This window comes from Aythya fuligula, chromosome 5 (genome assembly GCF_009819795.1).
Source record: "Aythya fuligula isolate bAytFul2 chromosome 5, bAytFul2.pri, whole genome shotgun sequence".
In the NCBI taxonomy this organism is placed as follows: domain Eukaryota; kingdom Metazoa; phylum Chordata; class Aves; order Anseriformes; family Anatidae; genus Aythya; species Aythya fuligula.
In genome coordinates this window covers 13,153,458-13,173,530 of record NC_045563.1, presented here as the reverse complement: position 1 = coordinate 13,173,530, position 20,073 = coordinate 13,153,458, and the positions used below count along the sequence as shown (strand labels likewise).

Here is a 20,073-nt window from a genome sequence, read left to right as displayed (position 1 = left end):
CTCAGAGGCACCAATTAGCAAAACACGTTGCTAAACAGCCGATAGAGCAGCAGCAGTGGAGGAGGAGGAGGAGGCCAGGTAACTCCTCTGCCACCAGGGAACACCTGGCAGGCACGAGGGAAGGAACAAGCCTGGAAAAGCCTCGCAAAGGGGATTTCAGCTGCAGCCCAGGTTTCTCAGGCGCTGTTACCACACGCTTCTGGAAGCCTTGTCTTCTCTGCATGGCATTTTTTCTAGCCTGGCTTTGGCAGGGCACTCCTGCTGGACCCACCAGCCTGGAGAGGTGCTGGAAGCAGGACCCAGCTCCACAGCAGCCCTGGGAAGGGGAGCAGGGCCCAGAGGATGGCCCCATGTTCTGCGATGCTCAAGACACTTCTTGCCAACCTGACCAACATCGCCACCATCAGCCTCGGGTTTCTTTCAGTTTATGGTTTCCTTCCCTCGCATGTGAAGGCATCACGATGGCTGTCTTGAGTCCTATAGTTAATATGGGTGCACAGGTCCATAATGGTACATTGTAAGTGAATGTCTCAGGGTAGACAGCAATAATAATTAGCTGTCATGATTTGAAAAAAGGATAATCCATGCCATTGAGTTAACAATCACTCACACAACACACATGGATTTAACTAATCTTAATTTGGAGAAAAATAACAATTCTAAATATATCAAATAGCCTATTTCATGGCAACCTGCGGCGGTGTTTATCTCTGGCTTCCAGCACATGCAAGTTATTTAGTTTCTCTCACTGGCAGTTTTACCATTCAAAAGCCTGAAATGAACATTCATGGAGCAGGGGTTGCAGTTAAATCCTGCCTCTGACAGGGAGCCTTTTTTCATGATGCACATCTAGTTCAAGTACATAATGCATGGAGCCCAGCATTGGCGGGATGAATGAGGAATTCAAATCAACCCCCTTCCCTTTCCTTGCACCGTCTTTGCAGAAATTAACTGCTCTGTGTTAATGAACTTCTGCTGCTGGTGTCATTATGTGTCTGTGAGGGTACACTGCCCAAAGCACAGAAAAGGGAGAAGATCTGGTAAAAGTGGTTTCTGACTAGCAGAGGACCCCTGCTCTGACAGTTTAGCTGCTCCTATACATTCTGCCAAAGTTCTCTGAAACTATCCAATGTTAAAAACAAGACAATTGGTACTTTTTCTTTAATCTACACCATTTCACAGAGCCTGACTGAAGAAAAAAACTGGCAGCCAGCAAGCCCAGCAGGGCTGAGAGGAAGACAGGAGATACCAACAGTCAAAGGATAGCAGGAGGCACCTCTCAAGGTCCTTCTGGTCACCTGGTCATGCCCAAGATCTCATGAATATGAAAGCTAAAAAGAGGTACAAGATACATCTGTGGTCAAACATTTTCAGAATACCTGCCACTGGTGAAATGAAAGAAGCGGTGGCTGATAACTCCTAGCTAATTCATTGGCCTTGCTTTGTTTTGCTCTGCAACAATCTGGTACATCTGCTTGATACTATCACACCCTCTGTATGAGAGGCAGAACTGCTTTTCAAACAGGTCAGCCAATTTGAAAAAAAAAAAAAAAAAAAAAGCCTTTACAGGACAAACTGCTCCTAAGCAAGTCACGTCCTCACAAGTGGCAGCTAACATGTTACCACATACCTTACGGACAGTGGTAACTAAATGAAAGCGCCTTGAAAAGCTTGGATTTGCAAGTTACAAGTCCGGGAAAGATTACAGAGTTCATTATCAGAAGGTCTTTAAAAGCTGATTGCGGAGATAAAGTTGCTTTGTCTGTACTGAAATCTAGAAATGTCAGTTGGAGATTTGCATTGCATGCATGCAAATTCTTGCAGATTCCCGAGCTCTACCTGACTCCCTTTAAGCAGCACAAGGTCTGTTATGTGGTCAGGAGGGATTCAGTGACCAGAGAAAGCAGAGTTCCCAATAAATAAAGAAAGAAAAGCAAAAAGAAAGAGAGAAGGAAAGACCTCAAAACTCCAGAGCACTCTGAATTGGGGTTAATTCTCGGTGAGACACTGCATCCCAGCGTACCACATGAAGCACCCGCACGCCCAGAGGGGAGAAAGGTGCAAGGGGTAGAGCTGAGCTCAGCGCCTGATGTACCCTCGCTACGCTCAGCTCTGGGAAGCTGTAACATTTTGTGGCTTAGTCACGCAGCAGAAGGCCGCACAAATCATTTTGACCAAATAAGAAGGTCTACAAAAATAACACAAGATCAAGGAGAGTAGCTGAAACCTATTTGAGGGCAGCAGCAGTGGCAGCATATTTCAGGGAGCTGGAGTGGCGAGTGGGTGATTTCTGGTTTCCCTCTTCAAATATAAAGACTCAATTATCTTTGAACAGCTTGCTTTACACATGAATTGACACATTTATTTTACAATAAATAACTGAAAGTTATCTATGTTTCCTTTACTGTTAATCTACACAAAGAAATAATAAACAGAGCTTGTCTACAAAAATGCAACTACTGCAGTCCTCAGAATTCAATTAAGCTAAAATAATTAATGCTTCCACCATATTAAATTACTTTATACATTTGAGCCACTGAAGTTTTTTCATTCTTTAATCTTTTTCGCCTTTTTATTTAATAAAAAAAAAAAAAAAAAAAGTTATTTTCAAAGAGGGGGGGCTTGGCTAGGAGGGGGAAAAAGAGCATGATTTGCTGTTAAAATGTAATGGTCTCCTTTAGCTGACACAGCATGTAGAGTGTTTTGTGCCTTTGATTAAAATAACATTTTAAATGCTTTGAACAAACATATCTCCCCATACTTCTAAGGGATTATTTTACATATTTCTTGGTGGAATAAAGAAATTCATTCTTCCTGTCGCAGTACAGAAAGGCTAAGAATATCTTTCGTCACATATAAAGTAAAAATACTGTAGGCTGTTGCATTATTACCAAAAAAAATAAAAAAATAAAGGGAGGGGGTGGCGGGGTGGGAGAAAGCTGCCTTAGAGATTAAGTTTCCCTTTTATGAAATCGTATTTAGTCTCTTTTTTTAACAAATCTAACAACAATGCTCTACAGCCGCTCACTGGGAAATACCTTTAATGTTAAATGCAGATTCTGATTTTCTTGGCTAATGCAGAAAGCCTTTCTATTGAAATATAAATAAGGGGTTTGGTATATCCCACTAAAGCCTTTCCAGTGAATGACTTCTGTGGGTTTTTCATGGCTACCCTCCATGGCTGTAATGTGAGGCTTTTATCCTACTATTGAAAACTATCCGCTGCTATTAAAAAAAAAAAATATGGAAGGACACTGCACCTTTTTATCTCAGAGCTGGGCTCCTAATTGAGAAAGCATTATTACTGCACTATTTAGTGGATGTCCCTATCTCCATGCACTGCTGAGAAAATGCCAATCAAATGATAAACCCTTTTATTTTTCGCAATGCAAAATCTTTCCTACATATTTTCATTTGATATTCAGTTTAGTCTGAAAGAGATTAGGTGCTCCAGATTGGCTTTTAATTTTTTTTAATGCCTTTTCCACATATGAACATAACCTCCACCCTCTTCCCCAGCAAATTTTCTGTATGGCAAAAGCACTGGTTATATTGATGCTGACCCTCAGAAGCTGGGATGGGACGGCACCCTCTGAGCTGAATGTAGCCATTGAAGTACTTTGTTATGGACTGAGCTTGGGCATGGGTTTGTAAAAGAGGAGATCTGGAGTACAACTGCAGTGTAGGTCTCCTGGAGTAACTTCACAAAGCACTGGGCACCCTCTGGAAGGGGCTGAGCACCGTCAGCTTGTGCTGTTGAGAGTGCTCAGCACCATTCAGGAGGCCTTCAGCAGACAGGAAGAGAAGCTCTTGAACACTTCTCTTCTGCTCCCATCAAACCTAGCCCTCAGAAAGCTGATACACCATGAGGGAGTCATCTCTGCCAGGAAATGAATTCAGAGCTTCAAAAGGATAGGGTAAGAACAGAGTCAGGTCTTACAGTAGGGATGCTTAAAATGCTACAACAGCAGCTGTCACTGCTATCGCCCCACAAAGCCACCATGTCAAGATGGTGACTGCACCCTTACAGACTCCTGAAAAACAAGGTAGTCAATGGGTGGCATATGCCCTGTCTTAAAGGTCTGAAGGAGATCTGAAGACTGCAGCAGTTCAAAGCCTTCATGTTCATTTATATGATGGCCAAGCCCACCAAAGGTGCTGGGGAGTGACTCAGACACCTCCAGCGATAAAAGGGGGAAATGCTAAAGTTTTAATTGTAAAGATAGGAGCCTAGTACCAGTCTTGTGGGAATCCCTTCATGGGAACACCTCTACTACAGACAGGACTGTGGACTGTCAGATCTAATCCTGTAGGACAATTCCTAGAGAAATCATCTAGTGGCAGCAATGACAACTTGCCACTGGTCTTCTGTATGGGATGCAGCTGATTTGAACATAAAGGCCAGTTTGAGGGAAGATCCTGCTGTGTAACATGAAAAACACACTGACTAGCAGGGAGCACAGCCCTTCCTTTCACCATGGTGAGCAGCGTGCGCTGCGCTGCAGAGAGAAGAAACGCCCTGCACGCCGGAAGCTGCCCCACACCGCGCTCTGCAGAAGCCATTTCACAGCAGCTCGCCCAGGTGGATGCCAGCGCTTGCCTGCCCACCACTGAGCTGGGGGGGTCTGCTGAGTAAATGTTAACTGCACCACATCTGAGGGGGTTAGGAAAAAGAAATGCCTGCTATCTGCTCATCTGGGCCAGCTTGTGTTCGTCCTCTCTTTCAAAAGCTCATTTTGAGTTTGTGTGTGAATGGAGGTGTCCCCCACCCAACTCCAGCCTTCTGCCGAGACCCAGGACAGGCAGCACAGTCAGTAATTCAGGTCAGGAAGCTGAAATCTACCCCAGCTGAAGTCAGTGGAAGTGGATTTTGCCACTGACTTCAGAAGGATTTTATCCTTCACGGTGGGTCTGCATGTTATGAAGTGTATCTGAACTGGATTGAACTGAGCATCTCACCAGAGTCCTCCACCACTGCTACCTGCTTAAGGACGCTCCTGAAATGGCTTTTCTGCCCCCAAACTTCTGCTTTTTCTTATGTGTACACGCTGTCCCTTGGCTCTCCCAGGGGATCGAGAGTCCCTAGTCTGAGAGAACTGGCCCTGCACAGAGAGCTGTGCTGAACCAGACAAGGGGTGGGCAGCCCTGCTGAGCATCCCCCCCCATTGCCCCCTGTAGCCTCGAGGACCCTCCAGGCTGATGGCTCCTATAAAAACCTGTGACTGAAGCCTCCGTTTCATGGTTTCATGGCACTTTCTAGAGGGCTCTCGTTAAAAGATTACCTAGGCGGTTGATTGAGTGTAAAACATGCTGTACCTGCAATGTTCTCCTGCTTGGGGCAAATTCCTTTTGTAGGCGTGAGAAGACGGTCTTCTTCATCGGGTGTGACTTGGATCCCGATTTCCACTGGCTCTGACACTTTCCTGAGCTCGGCGCGTGAGGAGGGGGGAGGGCTGCTCTTATCCATGCTCTTTTCATAGCAGACACCACCAGTGCCATTGCACTGTTTTCTCTTGTGCTCTATAAAAACCAAGATGTCTCCCAGCGGGAAGTTCATCTGACACTGTCCACAGGTTAATAAGTCGGGGTCTGTCCCACCTGCGGCGATGCTGATGCCACCCGGCTCTGCTATTGCCAGGCTCTCATCCTCGTCGGCGAGTGCCGGTTCCACATGGTCAGCCTCTGCTTTATGTGGACAAGGAGAAAGAGGGAGGAAAGGGACAAAGGGAGAAGAGAAAGAGATTGCTTTGAATGTTCACAGACTCTGAAGGATGCATCACAAGAGGCCCAGCCTCCCCCCGCACCCAAAAGAAGCCAAGCCTGATTAGATCTTTCTTTCATTTTTCAGCTTTTCCATTCTCCCAGAATGATTTCAATATATTTTGCAACCAAGCCTGCCTGAAACAAAATGGAAAGGCTGACCTGGCATAGCTTTCCTGACAGCTCCTTCCCACTGCTGCCAGCACTGTAAGGAGATCAGCAAAGAGCCATTTTGCAAACGTTCAATCCCCGAGTCACTTTCTGAAACAGTTTCTCTCTTTTTATCCCACCTTCTCATTCCCACTGCATCTCCCAGCCATCTGGCCAAGGCCCCATCCAGCAAATCTTATGCTCCCAAATCTCTCCTTTGATTTCAGAGAGAGGGGAAAAGCAGGGAGGGAAGTGCTCAAGTGCCCCAGGCAAGCAGGATCAGGCTCTGGTGGCACACAAAATTAGTGCCACCACCCTTTCCCCTTACAAAGATACCAGCAAGATTAAATATCCTCCCATCAGTACAAGATACAGCAAAGAGTAAGGTAAGAAGGATGCGGTATCATGAGAAGCTGAAGGGGTTCAAAAGTGTGTACAGTAGGAAAGAGAGTAAGGCACTTTTTAATGTACAAGAATATTGGCTGAGCCCAAAATCTTCCACTCATTTTCCTGATGCCAAATACCTCTGCAGTTGCTGTATAGGTTAATAAAAGTTTTTGGTATAAATCGTGCCTATGGACCGGATGGACTCCATACCATTAGCCCCAAAAGACCCTGAAAGCATTTCTGAGTGACCTGAATCAGTTTCTAAGGAATAAATAATTTCTCATGTTACAATTAATAAGGCACAGTGCATTTTTAATGGGTATTTTGAAGGTAATTGTTACATTATAAAATAATTGTGGATCACAATCCATTTCTGGGGCAAAACTTGGATTTTGTTTTATTTTCTCTTGTTCTGCTGTGTAACTGCCAAATGATACAAACCTTGGTCTTTACTTGGGCAAAATCTCCACTGACTTTTGCCTAAGGCTGTTTTGCCTCTGCAAGGACTATAGGATTTGGGCTGAACAAAACAGAGGAACTAACAGTATGTAAATCAGGGAGTGAGACCTCTAATCGTATCAGGATTAAAGGAATAGTAGGAGAAATGTTCTTTACTGGCCTGAGTGGATTGCTTACAGTTTTCCTGGGGAAAGGGAGTTACACAACTATCTCAGAGAAGTGAGACTGAGATAAACAGATGTCATAATCCAGATCTGGATTTTCCTCCTGGCCGAAATCAAAAGGAGTTTTGTCCCATTCTTCAGCAAATTGAAAAACAAAACACACACACACACACACACACAAAAAAAAAAAAAAAAAAAAAAAAAGAGCTAGAAGGTGAAATGTATTACTTGGCAGCAAAAACTGGCTGAGCCTCGAAAAAGACAGTTTAGAAAAAGAATTGTCCCCGTTTTCCTCTTCCAGAATAAATAATTGATTAGTGTATCTACCAGCTGTATTACAAGTTGCATCAGAGCTCTCTAACAGCAAAATAGGGATGAGCAGCACCAGCAGCAGCAGGAAAAGGACTGATGCCCCAGAGAAGTGCCTGAGCACGACCCATCCCGCTGGAGCAGACGATGGGCACAGAAAGGCTTTGGTTTCCTAACTCACCCCAAGGTTACCAAATACACAGCATAATACTAGTTCTGAAAACCAGTAATTACTTTTTTCCCCTTTATCTAAGTTTAAAAGGAGTTTGAAGACAATACTATGTAATTAATTCACCAATTTATATTATGAAAAGATGCCTCCTTGCCTCAGTGAAAATGCAACCATAACCCTGCGCTGAACAGGGACTGCCGGGAAGAGAGCGGATGTCTGTGAAGAGTGTGTCACAATGCAAAAGGTAATTATTTAGTGCTGCGGTTCCCTTTAATGATCTAACATTGAGCAATATTGTTTATATTGAAGAGAGCTTGCACCTTTAATTACCAATTACATATACATCATTTTAGAGCCAAAAGAAAAGGACTGTGAAAAGGGTCCTTTAGAAGTGTGCGCACTATTTCTAGGGAGAATTCCTATTAAGGGGGAGCAGAGTGTCAAAATATTAAAAAAAAAACACATACACACAGGGACATACACACACACATATACACACATGGGAGATGGGACAAAGAGCTGGAAAAGACAACATGAAAACAGGAACTGAACCAAGGGTCGGAAGAAGAAAAGGTTGCAGATGAGGAAAATGCTCGTTACGAGTTTCACGTAACAATCCTGTAAAGCTTTCAGATTAAAGTCTGTCTCTCAAATTACAAAGGCAGAATTTTGGCATATATATAACAAATAAAAAGAAAAGAACAGGTCTCAACTTTATTATCTTTTTTGATGTGAGGATTTTTTTTTCTTTCCCTGTGATTTGAATTGCGCTCTTCAGAAAACGTAGCAAAAGTGCTGCATTTGATAAGGGTTCTGACCATGCATCTCTGGAAACATGAAGGAGGTTTTAGCAGCTAAACTGTTGAGAATTCTTTCCTTTCAGCTCTACAGTTCATTTGAATATTAGTTAAATCCACATATGCCTATTCACTTACACTCTCTCACTCTCTCTTTCCAAGGACTCTGCAATGGCACTTTTTTAAAATAACATCTGGTATTCCTTCATATTTTGGCAGTCACCACATTACCGAAAATCAGCTTTTCGTTTTCTTGGTACGCTGAGCCCTCATGATCAGTAGTAATTGGGTTTCAAACTCTAAAAAGGTTTTTTTTACTTGACTCTATTTCTGATTTTAGCTTAATAAATCATCAAGCAGGAGACCAGTCATATACCCAACAATGCAGAAGCTATATTACAATCCCTTTTTCAGGACATGGAAAACAGACATAAAGGAATGAAAAACAAAATACTGAACAGATCTTCAAATGCATTTTATCCATGTCAATTTGCATTTTTTTTAAACTTGGAATTAAAAAAAAAAAAAAAAAAAAAAAAAGGAAAAGAAAAGAAAAGGCTTCCTATTGACAACTCAATTAAGCCATTAAAAACCTACATTCAAGTAACATTACAGGAGAGATTTAAAACCCACAAAGGAAAAGAGAAAAAAGCCTGGAAGTCCAGCCCATAACGCATCGGGTCACGCCTAGTTAATACAACAGCCAAGATCTTATGTTGTTTAAGGAGTCCTTTAATACCAATAGGGCAATTTAGGCCAGTCTCAATCTAAAGTTCTGACTCCACTTGTGTCTGTGGGTTTCAAATGAGTCGCTTCACATTATTTGAATTTAACTCTGTGGTTTTATTTCTGTTTGTTGGTAGCTGGGTTTGGGGGAAGGAGGGTGTTTCCTCCTGAGTATTTATCTAAAATTATTATTTTATTTTTTTTAAGAAGGAAAAATCAAGCCAAACAAAAAAGGAGAATGGAAAACATCTCCTCTGTCTTACGTGGGAAAAGGTAAAAAAAAAAAATGCAAACAATCTATTTCCAGCCAGGACTCATGCCCTGGTTCTCCCAGGTGTGTTGAGGTGTGCCCAGCATTTTCGCTGCACCCAGAGACTCCTCAAAACAGCCCTGCACCACCTTCTGAGGAAGCACAGTGAGTCGGGGATGGGTGATCTATGGGGACATCAGTGACACTGCTGTCATTCGATGGCTTCATAAAATTAATGCAGCTGGACAAGCTAAATCATTTGCTTTGCAAGGCATTACACTTGCTGCTGGACAGCTTCAATGCTCTTAGAAGCATCTCAAAGCTCTCTGGCTGCCTACAGTGCAGTGGACAATTTTCCTAATTCCACAAAGGCACTGTCGCAAAACCACCAGCACTCTTCTTTCTGCGTGGTGACATCATTACACCATATGCGCCCCATGCAAACAATACTCTTATGCCCAATATTAAAGCAAATGCACATGCTAAGTACTTTCTGCTTGTCAAATGTCTCAAAATCATGCCCATTAATAGTAGAAAAGTCTGTTACTCAAAATCATCTCAAAGGCCTCAAAAGACAAGACTGTAGATGCTTGTCTGTGGGCTTTGGATGAGGCCGGGTTCAGATACTGGTGATTTATTTTCTTGTGCTTTTATTGCACTGCTGAATGAAAGGTGCAAAGGAATCAAAAAGTTGTCCACCTATTCTCTTTCTTATTTTTCCACTCCCACAGTGTCAAAGGGAGGCAGAGAAAGGAGGAAGAGGGAGTACTTTGGCACAGGACTGAAGTGTTGCGCGTTGAACTTCCTTGCCGCCTCCTGTTTCAGCAGTGGGGTCACAAATCGATGCTGGGGGGGTCAGGGAAGAGCTGCAGGTGCTCTGCCTACCCTGCCACTACCTTAGCCCATGCTGAGCCCAAGGTAACCCTCAGGACAAGCTGGGGCTGCCCAAATTGTCACACCCAGACCAGGGAAGCCACTTGCCTGCATGCCCTGGCATGAGGGGCCCGGCCCCACTCCCTGCACACAGCCACCACTGCCTTGGAGGCACAGCCAGGAGCTCAGCCCAGTTCAGGAGTGAGCACAAATAAGTGACTTGCTTGTCAGGGTGTTGCCCAAAGCAGGCCTGAAAACGATGTCCCTTCCATCAACACCCACATGTCACATTTACTGTAACATCAACATACTTAGCGGAAATAGCTCGGATCGCGTGCACTCGAGCTGGGTTATTGCAGCAATCGGTGTTAGGATCCTTGCTGCGCAAAGCCCATGGCCACTCAAAGCATGCTGTGCAGCTCCTCGCCCTCAAAGTTTATCAGTAACCTGCTCCCGGTTCCCCCCTGCAGCCGCAAGGTGCGGGGTTTAGTTTGTGCCCGCATGTTGCATCAGCATCGCACTCGGTGGTCCGAGGCACTGCTTGTCTGCCATCCGTTTTTAATTGTTCTGAGGACTGAGCAGCAATTATTGGTACAGTGTTTAATAAATAAATAAATAAATAAATAAGTGTGAGGCAGAGTTGACCAAAAGAGGCAACGTGATGGGGAAGCCCCAGAAACGGACGGGCCGGCAGCTCTGCGCTACTTTTCAAGTGCGTCTCAGGGCGCAATGCAAAGCGCACAAAAGGCGGCTCGAGTTGCGGCGGGTCTGTGCCGTGCCGTGCCGTGCCGTGTCGAGCTGTGCCGTGCCGAGCCGTGCCGTGCCGTGCCGGAGAGCTGTGCCATGCCGGGCAGCCATGCCGTGCCGAGGAGCCGTGCCGTGCCAGAGCGCAGCGCAGCGCGGCGAGGAGTGGCCGGGGGGCACCTGCCCGCGGCAGGCGAGATCCCAGCAGCTTGGGGGAAGGCCATGGGGGGCGTCCCGCAAACCCCGCACGGCGGCGAGGTGCTGGACAGCCCCGCAGCGCCCAGCTCGGCCGCCTCCCGCAGAAGTGGCCCCAGGCTCTCGGAAAGCCGCACAAACCCCCGTCCGCACCTGAGACGGAGAAAGTCCGGCCGCGGGCGTAAAGAGCCGGGCAGGACCTCGGGGACTGGGAAAAACAAGGCACGGCAACCTCGCAGAACCCAAACGGAACAAAAGCCAAGAATATCCAAGGATCTGCTTGGATCTCAAGCACTCGTCAGATGTTATTTCACCAGGAACTATGCACAGTGTTAAAGAAGGGAGTGGCGTGTCTCCCCTTAAGTAAACTGTACGTTCATAAAAAAATATTTACTGCTTTTGAGAGCGTAAAATGCATAGGCTCTTCTATAGACTGCAGAAGCTGTAAATCTCCGCAGATAAAATGGAATGTGATGATGGGATATAAAAGCATGCTTTGTTCCCAAGTGAATAGATTTGTTTTATTTAAAACTAAACGACAACCAAGGAGAGAAAGGAGTGCTCGGTGCCACAAAAGCAGAAGGAGCGGTATTTTGGTACAGGCTTTTAACTGGCTTAGAAAAGGAGATTTGAAGCACGGATTCTTACCCAAAGATTTAAAAGGCATGATCAAAATTAAGTAATTAGTTTTGAACGCATATTAAACACACGACAACTCTGTTCTTTTTTATAAATATCGGTCTCAAAAGAGACTGCTCCTCAATTGTGTATGGAACACTGTTGCTCATATACAATTTTCTTAAGCCTTTTTTTTTGCTCTCATTGAAGCATATTCATTATAACATTCAGCGAATTTATGGCTTATTCCAGTGGCTTAGTAAAAGGGGTCATAAAAAAGTTAAGTAAACCAGTGTTTTTTTCCTTTCCCTTAAGTTTGGATTCCTTTTTTATACTGTGCTGTCTAGTGCTTAGTCTTTGGAAAGTACCTTGGGCATATCCAGCACACACACAAATTATCAACTGCTCCAGGAAAAAAAAAAAAAAAAAAAAAAAAAAAAGGAATTTCTTGCACTGAGGCAACTACACAAAAGACTTGCATATGTCAAAAATACAGAACTAAGTCCCTGTGAATGCTGCGCCATTAATCAAATCCCCGATCTGGTGTCACTTTTGCCAGTAAAATGATGATATTCTTCTAACCCCCTTCTACTGGCGCGTGCCTGCAACGCATGAAGTGTGTCCCTCTGCTTTAATTTGTTTTCGAATAGCCTGCTTTAGGCATTTTTTATATATTCCTTGAGAAGAAAAAAAAAGGAGGGGGGGGGAAGCTGCTACTTAAAGCTTCAGCAAAGGTCTACAGTATCGAGCAGGCAACAGCTTTTCAGGAGCTAGAGCAGCAGGCAAATTTAACTGATGTTCAGGAGCTGAACACACAACTGCCTTTGAGGCTTGCAGTCGTGGGTGCAGAGGAACGGTGTGCAGCCTGCCCAGATACAATTTAAGAAAGTAAATAAACACAAAAGAGGAAGGTGCTGTAGTAGGAGCAGCTGAATGAATCACACATTTATCAATGTGCACTGTTATTGATGCCTTTTCCCTCCCTCATTAGAAAGACACATATATATAAATCTATCTACAGCCGATGCTGATACTTCACCAAGTGCTTTTACGGCATCACTAACTTTAAAGCAGGCGGTAAGCCCAGCCACCGTTTATTTTTCCACACGCTTTCTCTTGAGGCTACCAAGACCAAATGTTACCGACATCTGCAACGCGGTGCATGGAGCAGCCCTGAAGAAACCGCTGCCCCACTGAACAGCAACCAAGAGGAGGAAATGCTCGGGCAAGGAGGCGAAGAGACATTTTGGTGCAGTGTGTCTCCACGGAGAGACTTTGCTGATGGGCTTCAGCTTTTGCGAGCGGGACGGGTGGGAGGCAGAGGGAAGAAGGGGAGCGTGTGCGTGCATGTGCGTGTGCGTGCGCCGGGGGCAGAGGCACTAGGGAGAAGGAGAGCAGGGTTCTTGTTCCTCTTAGAAAAAGTTAGTAGTTGTGGAATAAACACGAAGCAGCAATCAGCAAAGTTTGAGGAGTCTGGGGAGGGGAGAAAAGCAAGTTTTCCCTATAGCTGGGGAACATTTGCCTCACCAGAGGCCGAGGCACCGTGCTCTTCATGTTACAGGTCTGTCAAATGAGCTGGCTGCTGTGTATATGCTTCCAACAAGCTTGATTCAAACACTAAATGAAGTAGAGAAATCATCAGATAAATTGCTGGCCCCCTCTACCCAAGAGTGAAAGGTTTTTTTACAGTTGGCGACAGCCCTGATCTTTCATCTGACCTAATTTATTTCTCTTTCAGGTTAGAAGAAAGCGCGCTTTCCTGTCTTGGGATAACCTTCATCCCCATATTGAGCCCTAAAAATAAAAATACGCTTATGATATGTTAACAATACCACGATTTGATGACTTTCTCATACTGGGTGAAGTAAACCTTCTACCCTGACATCCAGCGATCAAAGCTTCCCATGCGTACGCCGCAAAATTATATGTTTGGGCAAGAAAGCGTCCCGCTAAAGTCCGTCTATGGCGGGCAATCAGACAAGCGGAGAAGAGCACAAGCTCAGTGGAGCAGCCTGCAAGCTGCAACTTCTACATGACATACGTGGATTTGTGTTTATTTCTTCAGGAAAGAAATGCTTATTTTCTTTTGCAGGAACTGCAGGGTTTTTTGTTATAAGGACCTGAGAGGATCAAAGTACGGTGAACTATCCAACAGCAGATCCTCTCGGCAGGGGCACATGTGGCTTTCTGGCATGTAAGCAACCCCAAATGGTGAGTGCATGTGTCCACCTTATTGCCGCGCACACCTTCTCCCAGGACCCCAGCTCTCTTTCTCTCGGTGTTCACGTCCGCTGAAACAAGCAAGCACATCTACGTGGGCTTCCCCCAGACGCACGGAGACTCGCTCGTGTTCAAGTATCATTACCCCGATCGCTATCTGACAACAAATTGAGAATTTAAACACTGTACGCTGGCAATAAAAAGCATTGTTAAAAACTAATTTTAATTAAAAACTCCTGTCCGCCCGAGTCAATTAATCAGCCGCGCTTTAGCTAAAAATAGATCTGCCTCGCTCGCAGCCCCCCTCTCAGCTAGCGCTCTATAGATCTTCGCATGAAAATCGATACTACAACTTTACACTGCAAACATTTTGCAGCGCCGTGAAGTGCCTGAGCTCCGGCTGCTATTTCCCAGGGCTGAGCATCCCGCGCAGCAGCGGCGGCGGCAGGGCCGGCGCCGTCCCCGCATCAGACGGGCTGCGAGCTCCCCCTAGTCGTCAGCAGCCGCCACTTGCGGCCGGGGCACCAGGCAGCCCTGCGAGGCAACTGCGAGCCAGCAAAGTTTATTTTGGAAAGTCTTTTCTATCAACAAACAGCGCGGAGAGCAAAGCGATCGAGATAGGAAACGGGGAAGGGAAGTCGGCGAGCTGTGCGAAGCGTTTGGTTGACCGAAAAGGTTTGCGAGCTCAGCCCGAGGAAGACTTGCCGAGGAGGTGTCAACCGAAGTCGGTAACTGATATCAATAATTTGTACTTGTATGAGCACACACTCCTCTAAGTCATAATTATTGTCATATATGCCACAAGACAACCCTTTGTTCTGCGGAGGAGCATCCATTCTGCACAAGACAAGGGCTCCAACCGTTCCTGCTTGAAGGCAGCCAGGTTGTAAAAGCTTTAAGACTTTATTTCTCAATATTTAAATAAGCCTGACAAAATATGCTCTGCATCTGCCGACCAGCGAAAAAATGCAAAATGATTTCTCACCCGCTGTACATCTATTTAAGCCACTGAGCACATCAAGCAAAAAGGACAAAACAATCAGGATCCACAATCTAGTTACTCCGCATCAGTTTTTCAAAAATATTTTTAAACACCTGAAACTATGAAAATATGCCAGTATTTTTTTCATCTTACATGTCAAATATAAATATATCCAAATGAAAAGCAACCTGGAAATCAACCGCACGCAACCTCTTTTTTTTTTTTTTTCCTGTCCTATTTAAAGCCGACACATGTAATGTCTTTCAAAAACGCGTTAGGCTTTTCTGTGCACAACTGTGCGGGTATTATGAAAAAGTCAGCCATCTCCAAAATAATTTCCTCTCTAAATCTTCAGTCACAGCTTATGTTCTCTTTGCATGAGAGTTAATTACATTGGTGTGGGTTTTTTCTGTGAAAAAAGTGTATTAATTGCACTGAATCTAAATGCATTTTAAGAGAAGCTCCTTGAAGCAATCTGCAAAACTTTGACATGCAAAAAATCCTAGTGTTTTTCATTATTATTTCTAATGACTACGTACAAATACAAAATGGTATAGGAAATTATTACTCTTCCTAGGGAACCTGTTGACCAGGTATTGAAGAGCCTTCTTGGGAAACCTGGCTCTCCACCTCCAGGTGGAAATCATTGTATGATTTCACTGTGCCTTTCCCTCCCAGCCTTTGCTGCTGCCCTACAGAAACGTTCTTGCTTTGCCGCCTTCTGCAAAACTGCTATCAGTGAGCTTTTCACATGCTCTCATTTTTCGCATTTCCTTCAAATGCAAAATGCAGGGCTAGTCTGAAAGCAGATTTCTCAAGTTAAAAAAAGAAGATCTTAAGCTGGAAAATCAGCAATTTGAATCAAACCAAACTAACGTTTCTTTGCACAGAGCAGCTCTACAGCTCAGTTTCCTCTTTCTCTACCTAATTGCCTCTTTTGCTTTGTCCACCCATTTAAGTGAGCTCAGCTACCAAGTTTGTTCTGTCCACCATCACTGAGGAGAGGTCCAGAGCTGCTCTTTTCTCCCACATGTGTCTCCCCTTTTTGTGCTGCACATGCATCTATTACAAGGCTGCCTGGGCAAGCCTGGCAAGGACAAACAGGCCACTCAGTTTTGCAGCCTTAAAGACCACTGTGCAAATGAGACACTGAAACTCTGGAGCACGGCTACGTTGCAGCCTCTCTGCTTTTTGTGTTTGTTTGTTTGTCTTACACTCAGGATCTAAACGTTTCTCTGAATACCAAGAGCATGAAACCCAATAAACTCCAGCTGAGCGGTGTCAGAAAACCCTTCTCTTTCTCTCTCTCCTCATCTCTCTCCCTATCTCTCTTTCTTTGCCTGGCACAGACCTCCAATCCATCCTGAGATGCAACTCTCCTGACAGATGCCAAAGTGGGAGTGGGTAAAAAAAAAAAAAAAAAAAAAAAAAGCCCAAGCTAAACATGACATAAATGCAAGATTTCAGGAAACAGCACCAATTCATCCCGGCTTTGGGGGCTTGGCTTGGGGCTGGGTTTATTTTGTTGCAAGTGTTTTGGTTTCCTATTCCGCTGCCTGCTACTTTCCCAACTCCCCCTCGCAGAGGCCGGTCTGCTGGCTGCTTTGCCCCCACGAATGACACCTTCCCGAGAAGTGCGGGGATGGCAAGCCCCCCTCCTGCACGCCTGCAGCTGAGGCTCAGCGCCTGTGCGCTAAAATGCCTGCACTTCCTGCTCCCCCCAGCCCCAACCCCAGCCCCAGCCGCAGCCCCCCCGGCTCCCATCCCCTCCTCCCCTGGATACCTTCATTTTTTTCTGCCACTGTTCAGTATGCAGCCTGATTTCTCCGCCAGCTTCCTCAGGATGGAGAGATAGATAAATACAAGAGGGGAGGGAGGGAAGCTGCGTACCGCTCTGCTCTCCATTCCTCCCCAGCCTCCCCGCTAAACCCATTGTACACGCAGCTCCTCAGCACCTTTTAATGCTCTCCTGCCTCATTATTTACTTTCAAGTAAAGCGATCGGAAAAGGAGATCAAATTGGAAGAACAAACCTACCTGGCTCTCTCCTCCACCCCACCTCCCCCCCCCAGCAGAAACAGCAGCAAGAAAAGAAATGTTTCACCCCTTGAAACAAATTCAGACGTGCGCAACAAACCAGATTTTCCGCACACCCCCCTTTCAACACCCCACATCTCCTCACAACTGAGACAGAAAAGAAGTAGGAGAAATTGCACAGGGCGATTTAGAGAGGGTTCAGGTTGTTGATGCGTTTTCTTAAAAAAAAAAAAAAATTGGGGGGGGGGGGGGGGGGGGAGCACCAAGAAAAAGGGAAACGCGTTTTCTGAACCGGATGATTAAAAACAAAAATGCAATTAATGAAGAGGGAGTGTGTGGGGGGGGAATCCACCTTTTATGGTGATGCAAATCTGGCTCCCAAATAACAATGAATTAAAAACAAACCCCCCAGAAAGAGAGCTGAATACCAGATGCATCTTCATTTGTGTTCCAGTGTTCCACCAGCTGATGGGCTCGGGGGGGGGGGGGGGGGGGGGAAGGGGGGAGGAGGAACGGGTTAAAAAAATAAAGGAGCACACCAAAAAAAAAAAAAAAAAAAGACAGAAAGAGCGAAAGAAATTGAAATTTCGGGACTCGCAACGTTTCCCCAAAACCCTCACCTACGAAAACAAACAAACAAAAAATCTTCCGGGAAGTGGAAAAATTATATAGGTATATATACATCGGTTCGCGAGGAAATCTTACAAACAGAAATTTATCACCGGTAACAAAGAAAGAGAGGAGCTCGCAAGCACCAAATGCTCCTGGCAGATGGCTCCTATTCTTGGCTTTCAGGGGAGGGGAGAGAAGCCGGGGGAATATTTTATTTATTTATTTAAATTCTTTAAAATCGGAACATAAATATTCGGATCCGCCGCGGCTCAGGCTCAGCCCGGGGCTGGCTCCGTGCGCGCCGCCGCCCCCCGCAGCACAGCAACTTGCGGACACGTCGGGGGGGGGGGGGGGGGGGGGGTCCGGCCGGCCTCCCCGGTGGGGTGCGGGGCCTCAAACCGGCCTCCGCTCCCCCCAACAACCTCCCCAAGGCTTGCTCTGCTTTCCTAACACCCCCCACCTCGAGCGGGTCCGATGCTTTCGGGGGAAAATGCAGGACTCCCCCTCCCCCGGTTGTCCCCGCGGCCCAGTGGCGGAGGAGCAGCGGGGAGTGCTGGGGGGTCCTCAGCCGAAGCCCCCCCTTCAGCCGTGGAAGAGGCCCCGGGAGCTCAGAGAGGGGTGCCCGGTTTTGGGGAGACCTGCCCCGGCTCTGCCTGCAGCCGCCCGCTCGCCCCTCTGTAGGGTGTAGGGTGGGAGCGGGGAGGAGAGGGGGGATGCTGGGGGGGGGGGGGGGGGGCGGGGGGTCTCCTTTCCTTCCTCCGATTTATCTTTTTTTTTTTCTTTTTTGGGGGGGGAGGGTGGTGATGTGTGTTTGCATTTCACAATGGGAGCTTCGGCAAAGTGCAGCCCCCGCTGCTGCCCCGCCGCCCGGCCCGCGTTTCATGCCCCCTCCGCCGCCTCGGCTCTCCTCTCTGCACCCCCCCTCCGCTCCCCAGCAGGCACCCCCGCCTTCCCCCGGCTCCTCTGCACCCCCTGCCCTGCCCCTAGCCCCAGCCGAGCCCGTCGTGCCTCTCTCCGCCTTTTGCAGGACGGGGACCCCCCTCCACTGCACCTGGGGCTGAATCCTGCCCATCTACCTGCCCCGCACCGGGGGGCTCGGCGCCTGCCTCTCGGCCGGCCCACCGCCTCCATGTGCTTCCCATCAAATCCCCCGGCCTCTCCTCTTCCCCCCACACCCCTCCCCGGCCCCGCTGCCCACCTTGATCCTCCCCGAACCCCCCCCGCATCCCTCGCCACCCCCCCCCCCACACCAGCCCCGGCTGTCACGCCGATGCCAGGCTCCCGGCCAACTTTTCCCAGCGCTCCGCTTTGCAACCCCGGTGCGGGGAGCGAGGAGCGGGGCCGGGGGCGAGCTGCGGAGCCCCTACGGCCCGGTACGGCCCGGCACGGCCCGGCACGGCCCCGTGTCCCCTCGGGGGGAGCCCCCGCCGCCCCCCGCCGGCAGCGCCTTTCCCCCGCTCCGCTCGGCACCGCTCGGCGCTGCCCGCCCGCCCGCCTCACCTCCGCACCGCTGCAAACGCACGGCAAAACTTCGGGCTTCTCCCCCCCCTCCACCCCCAGCCCATCCCCCCTAGCCGCACACCCCCCTCCCCTCTTTAATTCCCTTCTCCTCTCCCTCTCTCTGAAGTCATTTACTAGCTTTGGTTTCTCCTGGAGCCCCCCCCTATCCCCCCCCCCCCCCCCAAGCCCGCTTCCTCCCCTTCCCTAATTTTGCTCCTTGATTTCGGCTCGATCTGGTTCCAAGTTCAAACTTACGTGTGATAATCTCTCTTTGTGACAAGTGCTGCGGGTTTCCCTGCTTGCGACGGGACATTGCCCTGGCATTTACACTGGCATCGCCTGGAGAGCTGCACTGGTCTGGGGGGATGTGTTGGGGGCCGATCCTCCTCCTCTTTTTTTTTCCTCTTTCTTCTTCTTCTTCTTTACCGAGTTCTTCTTCTTTCAAAAAAATAAAAATTAAAAGAAAAAAAAATAACACCTCCTTTTTGTCGCTGCTGTGGTGCACTGGATGGGATCTCCTCTCAATTAAAAATCATCATCATCAGGAAAAGCTTTCTCGCTCTTTTTTCCTCTCTCTTTCACACACTGTCTTTTCTCCACCGCTTCTGCCACTTGGACTTCCAAATCTCTTCTTGAACTTAGGAGGATATGCACCGCCAGTGACACTTTTCTCTTTCCCTCTTTCCAGAGTGCTTGGCAAATTGGCAAGTGCGCTTTTCCACCAGGAGGGTTAAAAAAAAAAAAAAATAAAAAAAAAAATAAAAAAAAATAAAAAAAAAAGGTAAACAAAAAAAAAGGAAAAAAAAAAAAAAAAGAAAAAAGAAAAAAAAAGAAAAAAAAAAAAAAAAAAAAAAGAAAAAAGCAGGAATATTAAAAAAAAAAAAAAAGTACTTGAATTGGGATTGCCCACACAAAAAAAAAAAAAAATGCCAAAAAAAAATGTTTTTCAGAGATTGACCCTTGCTGGGTAGATATATAGAGAGATTTTTTTTGAAAAGGGGTAGCCAAAACTGTGTCTCCTCTTTCCCAGCTCAAGTGGCACTGCTTTGCCCTGGTGCTTTTGGATTGCCAGTGCTCCTGCACCACTTTGCACTCTTCCCCCCTCGCCTGGCACTGGGA

At 46.8% G+C, this 20,073-nt stretch overlaps 1 protein-coding gene across 1 annotated transcript in view; it reads right to left on the bottom strand.

Annotated features, from left to right (window-relative positions):
* The window catches only part of BCL11B (BAF chromatin remodeling complex subunit BCL11B), a 90,650-nt gene extending 71,266 nt beyond the window's left edge, over window positions 1-19,384 (bottom strand). The window contains 2 exon segments of the mRNA XM_032188659.1: window positions 5,317-5,685; window positions 19,210-19,384. Coding sequence (XP_032044550.1) covers window positions 5,317-5,685; window positions 19,210-19,267 — 427 coding nt within the window. The 5' untranslated portion in view covers window positions 19,268-19,384.
* Between the last annotated feature and the right edge of the window lie 689 nt (window positions 19,385-20,073).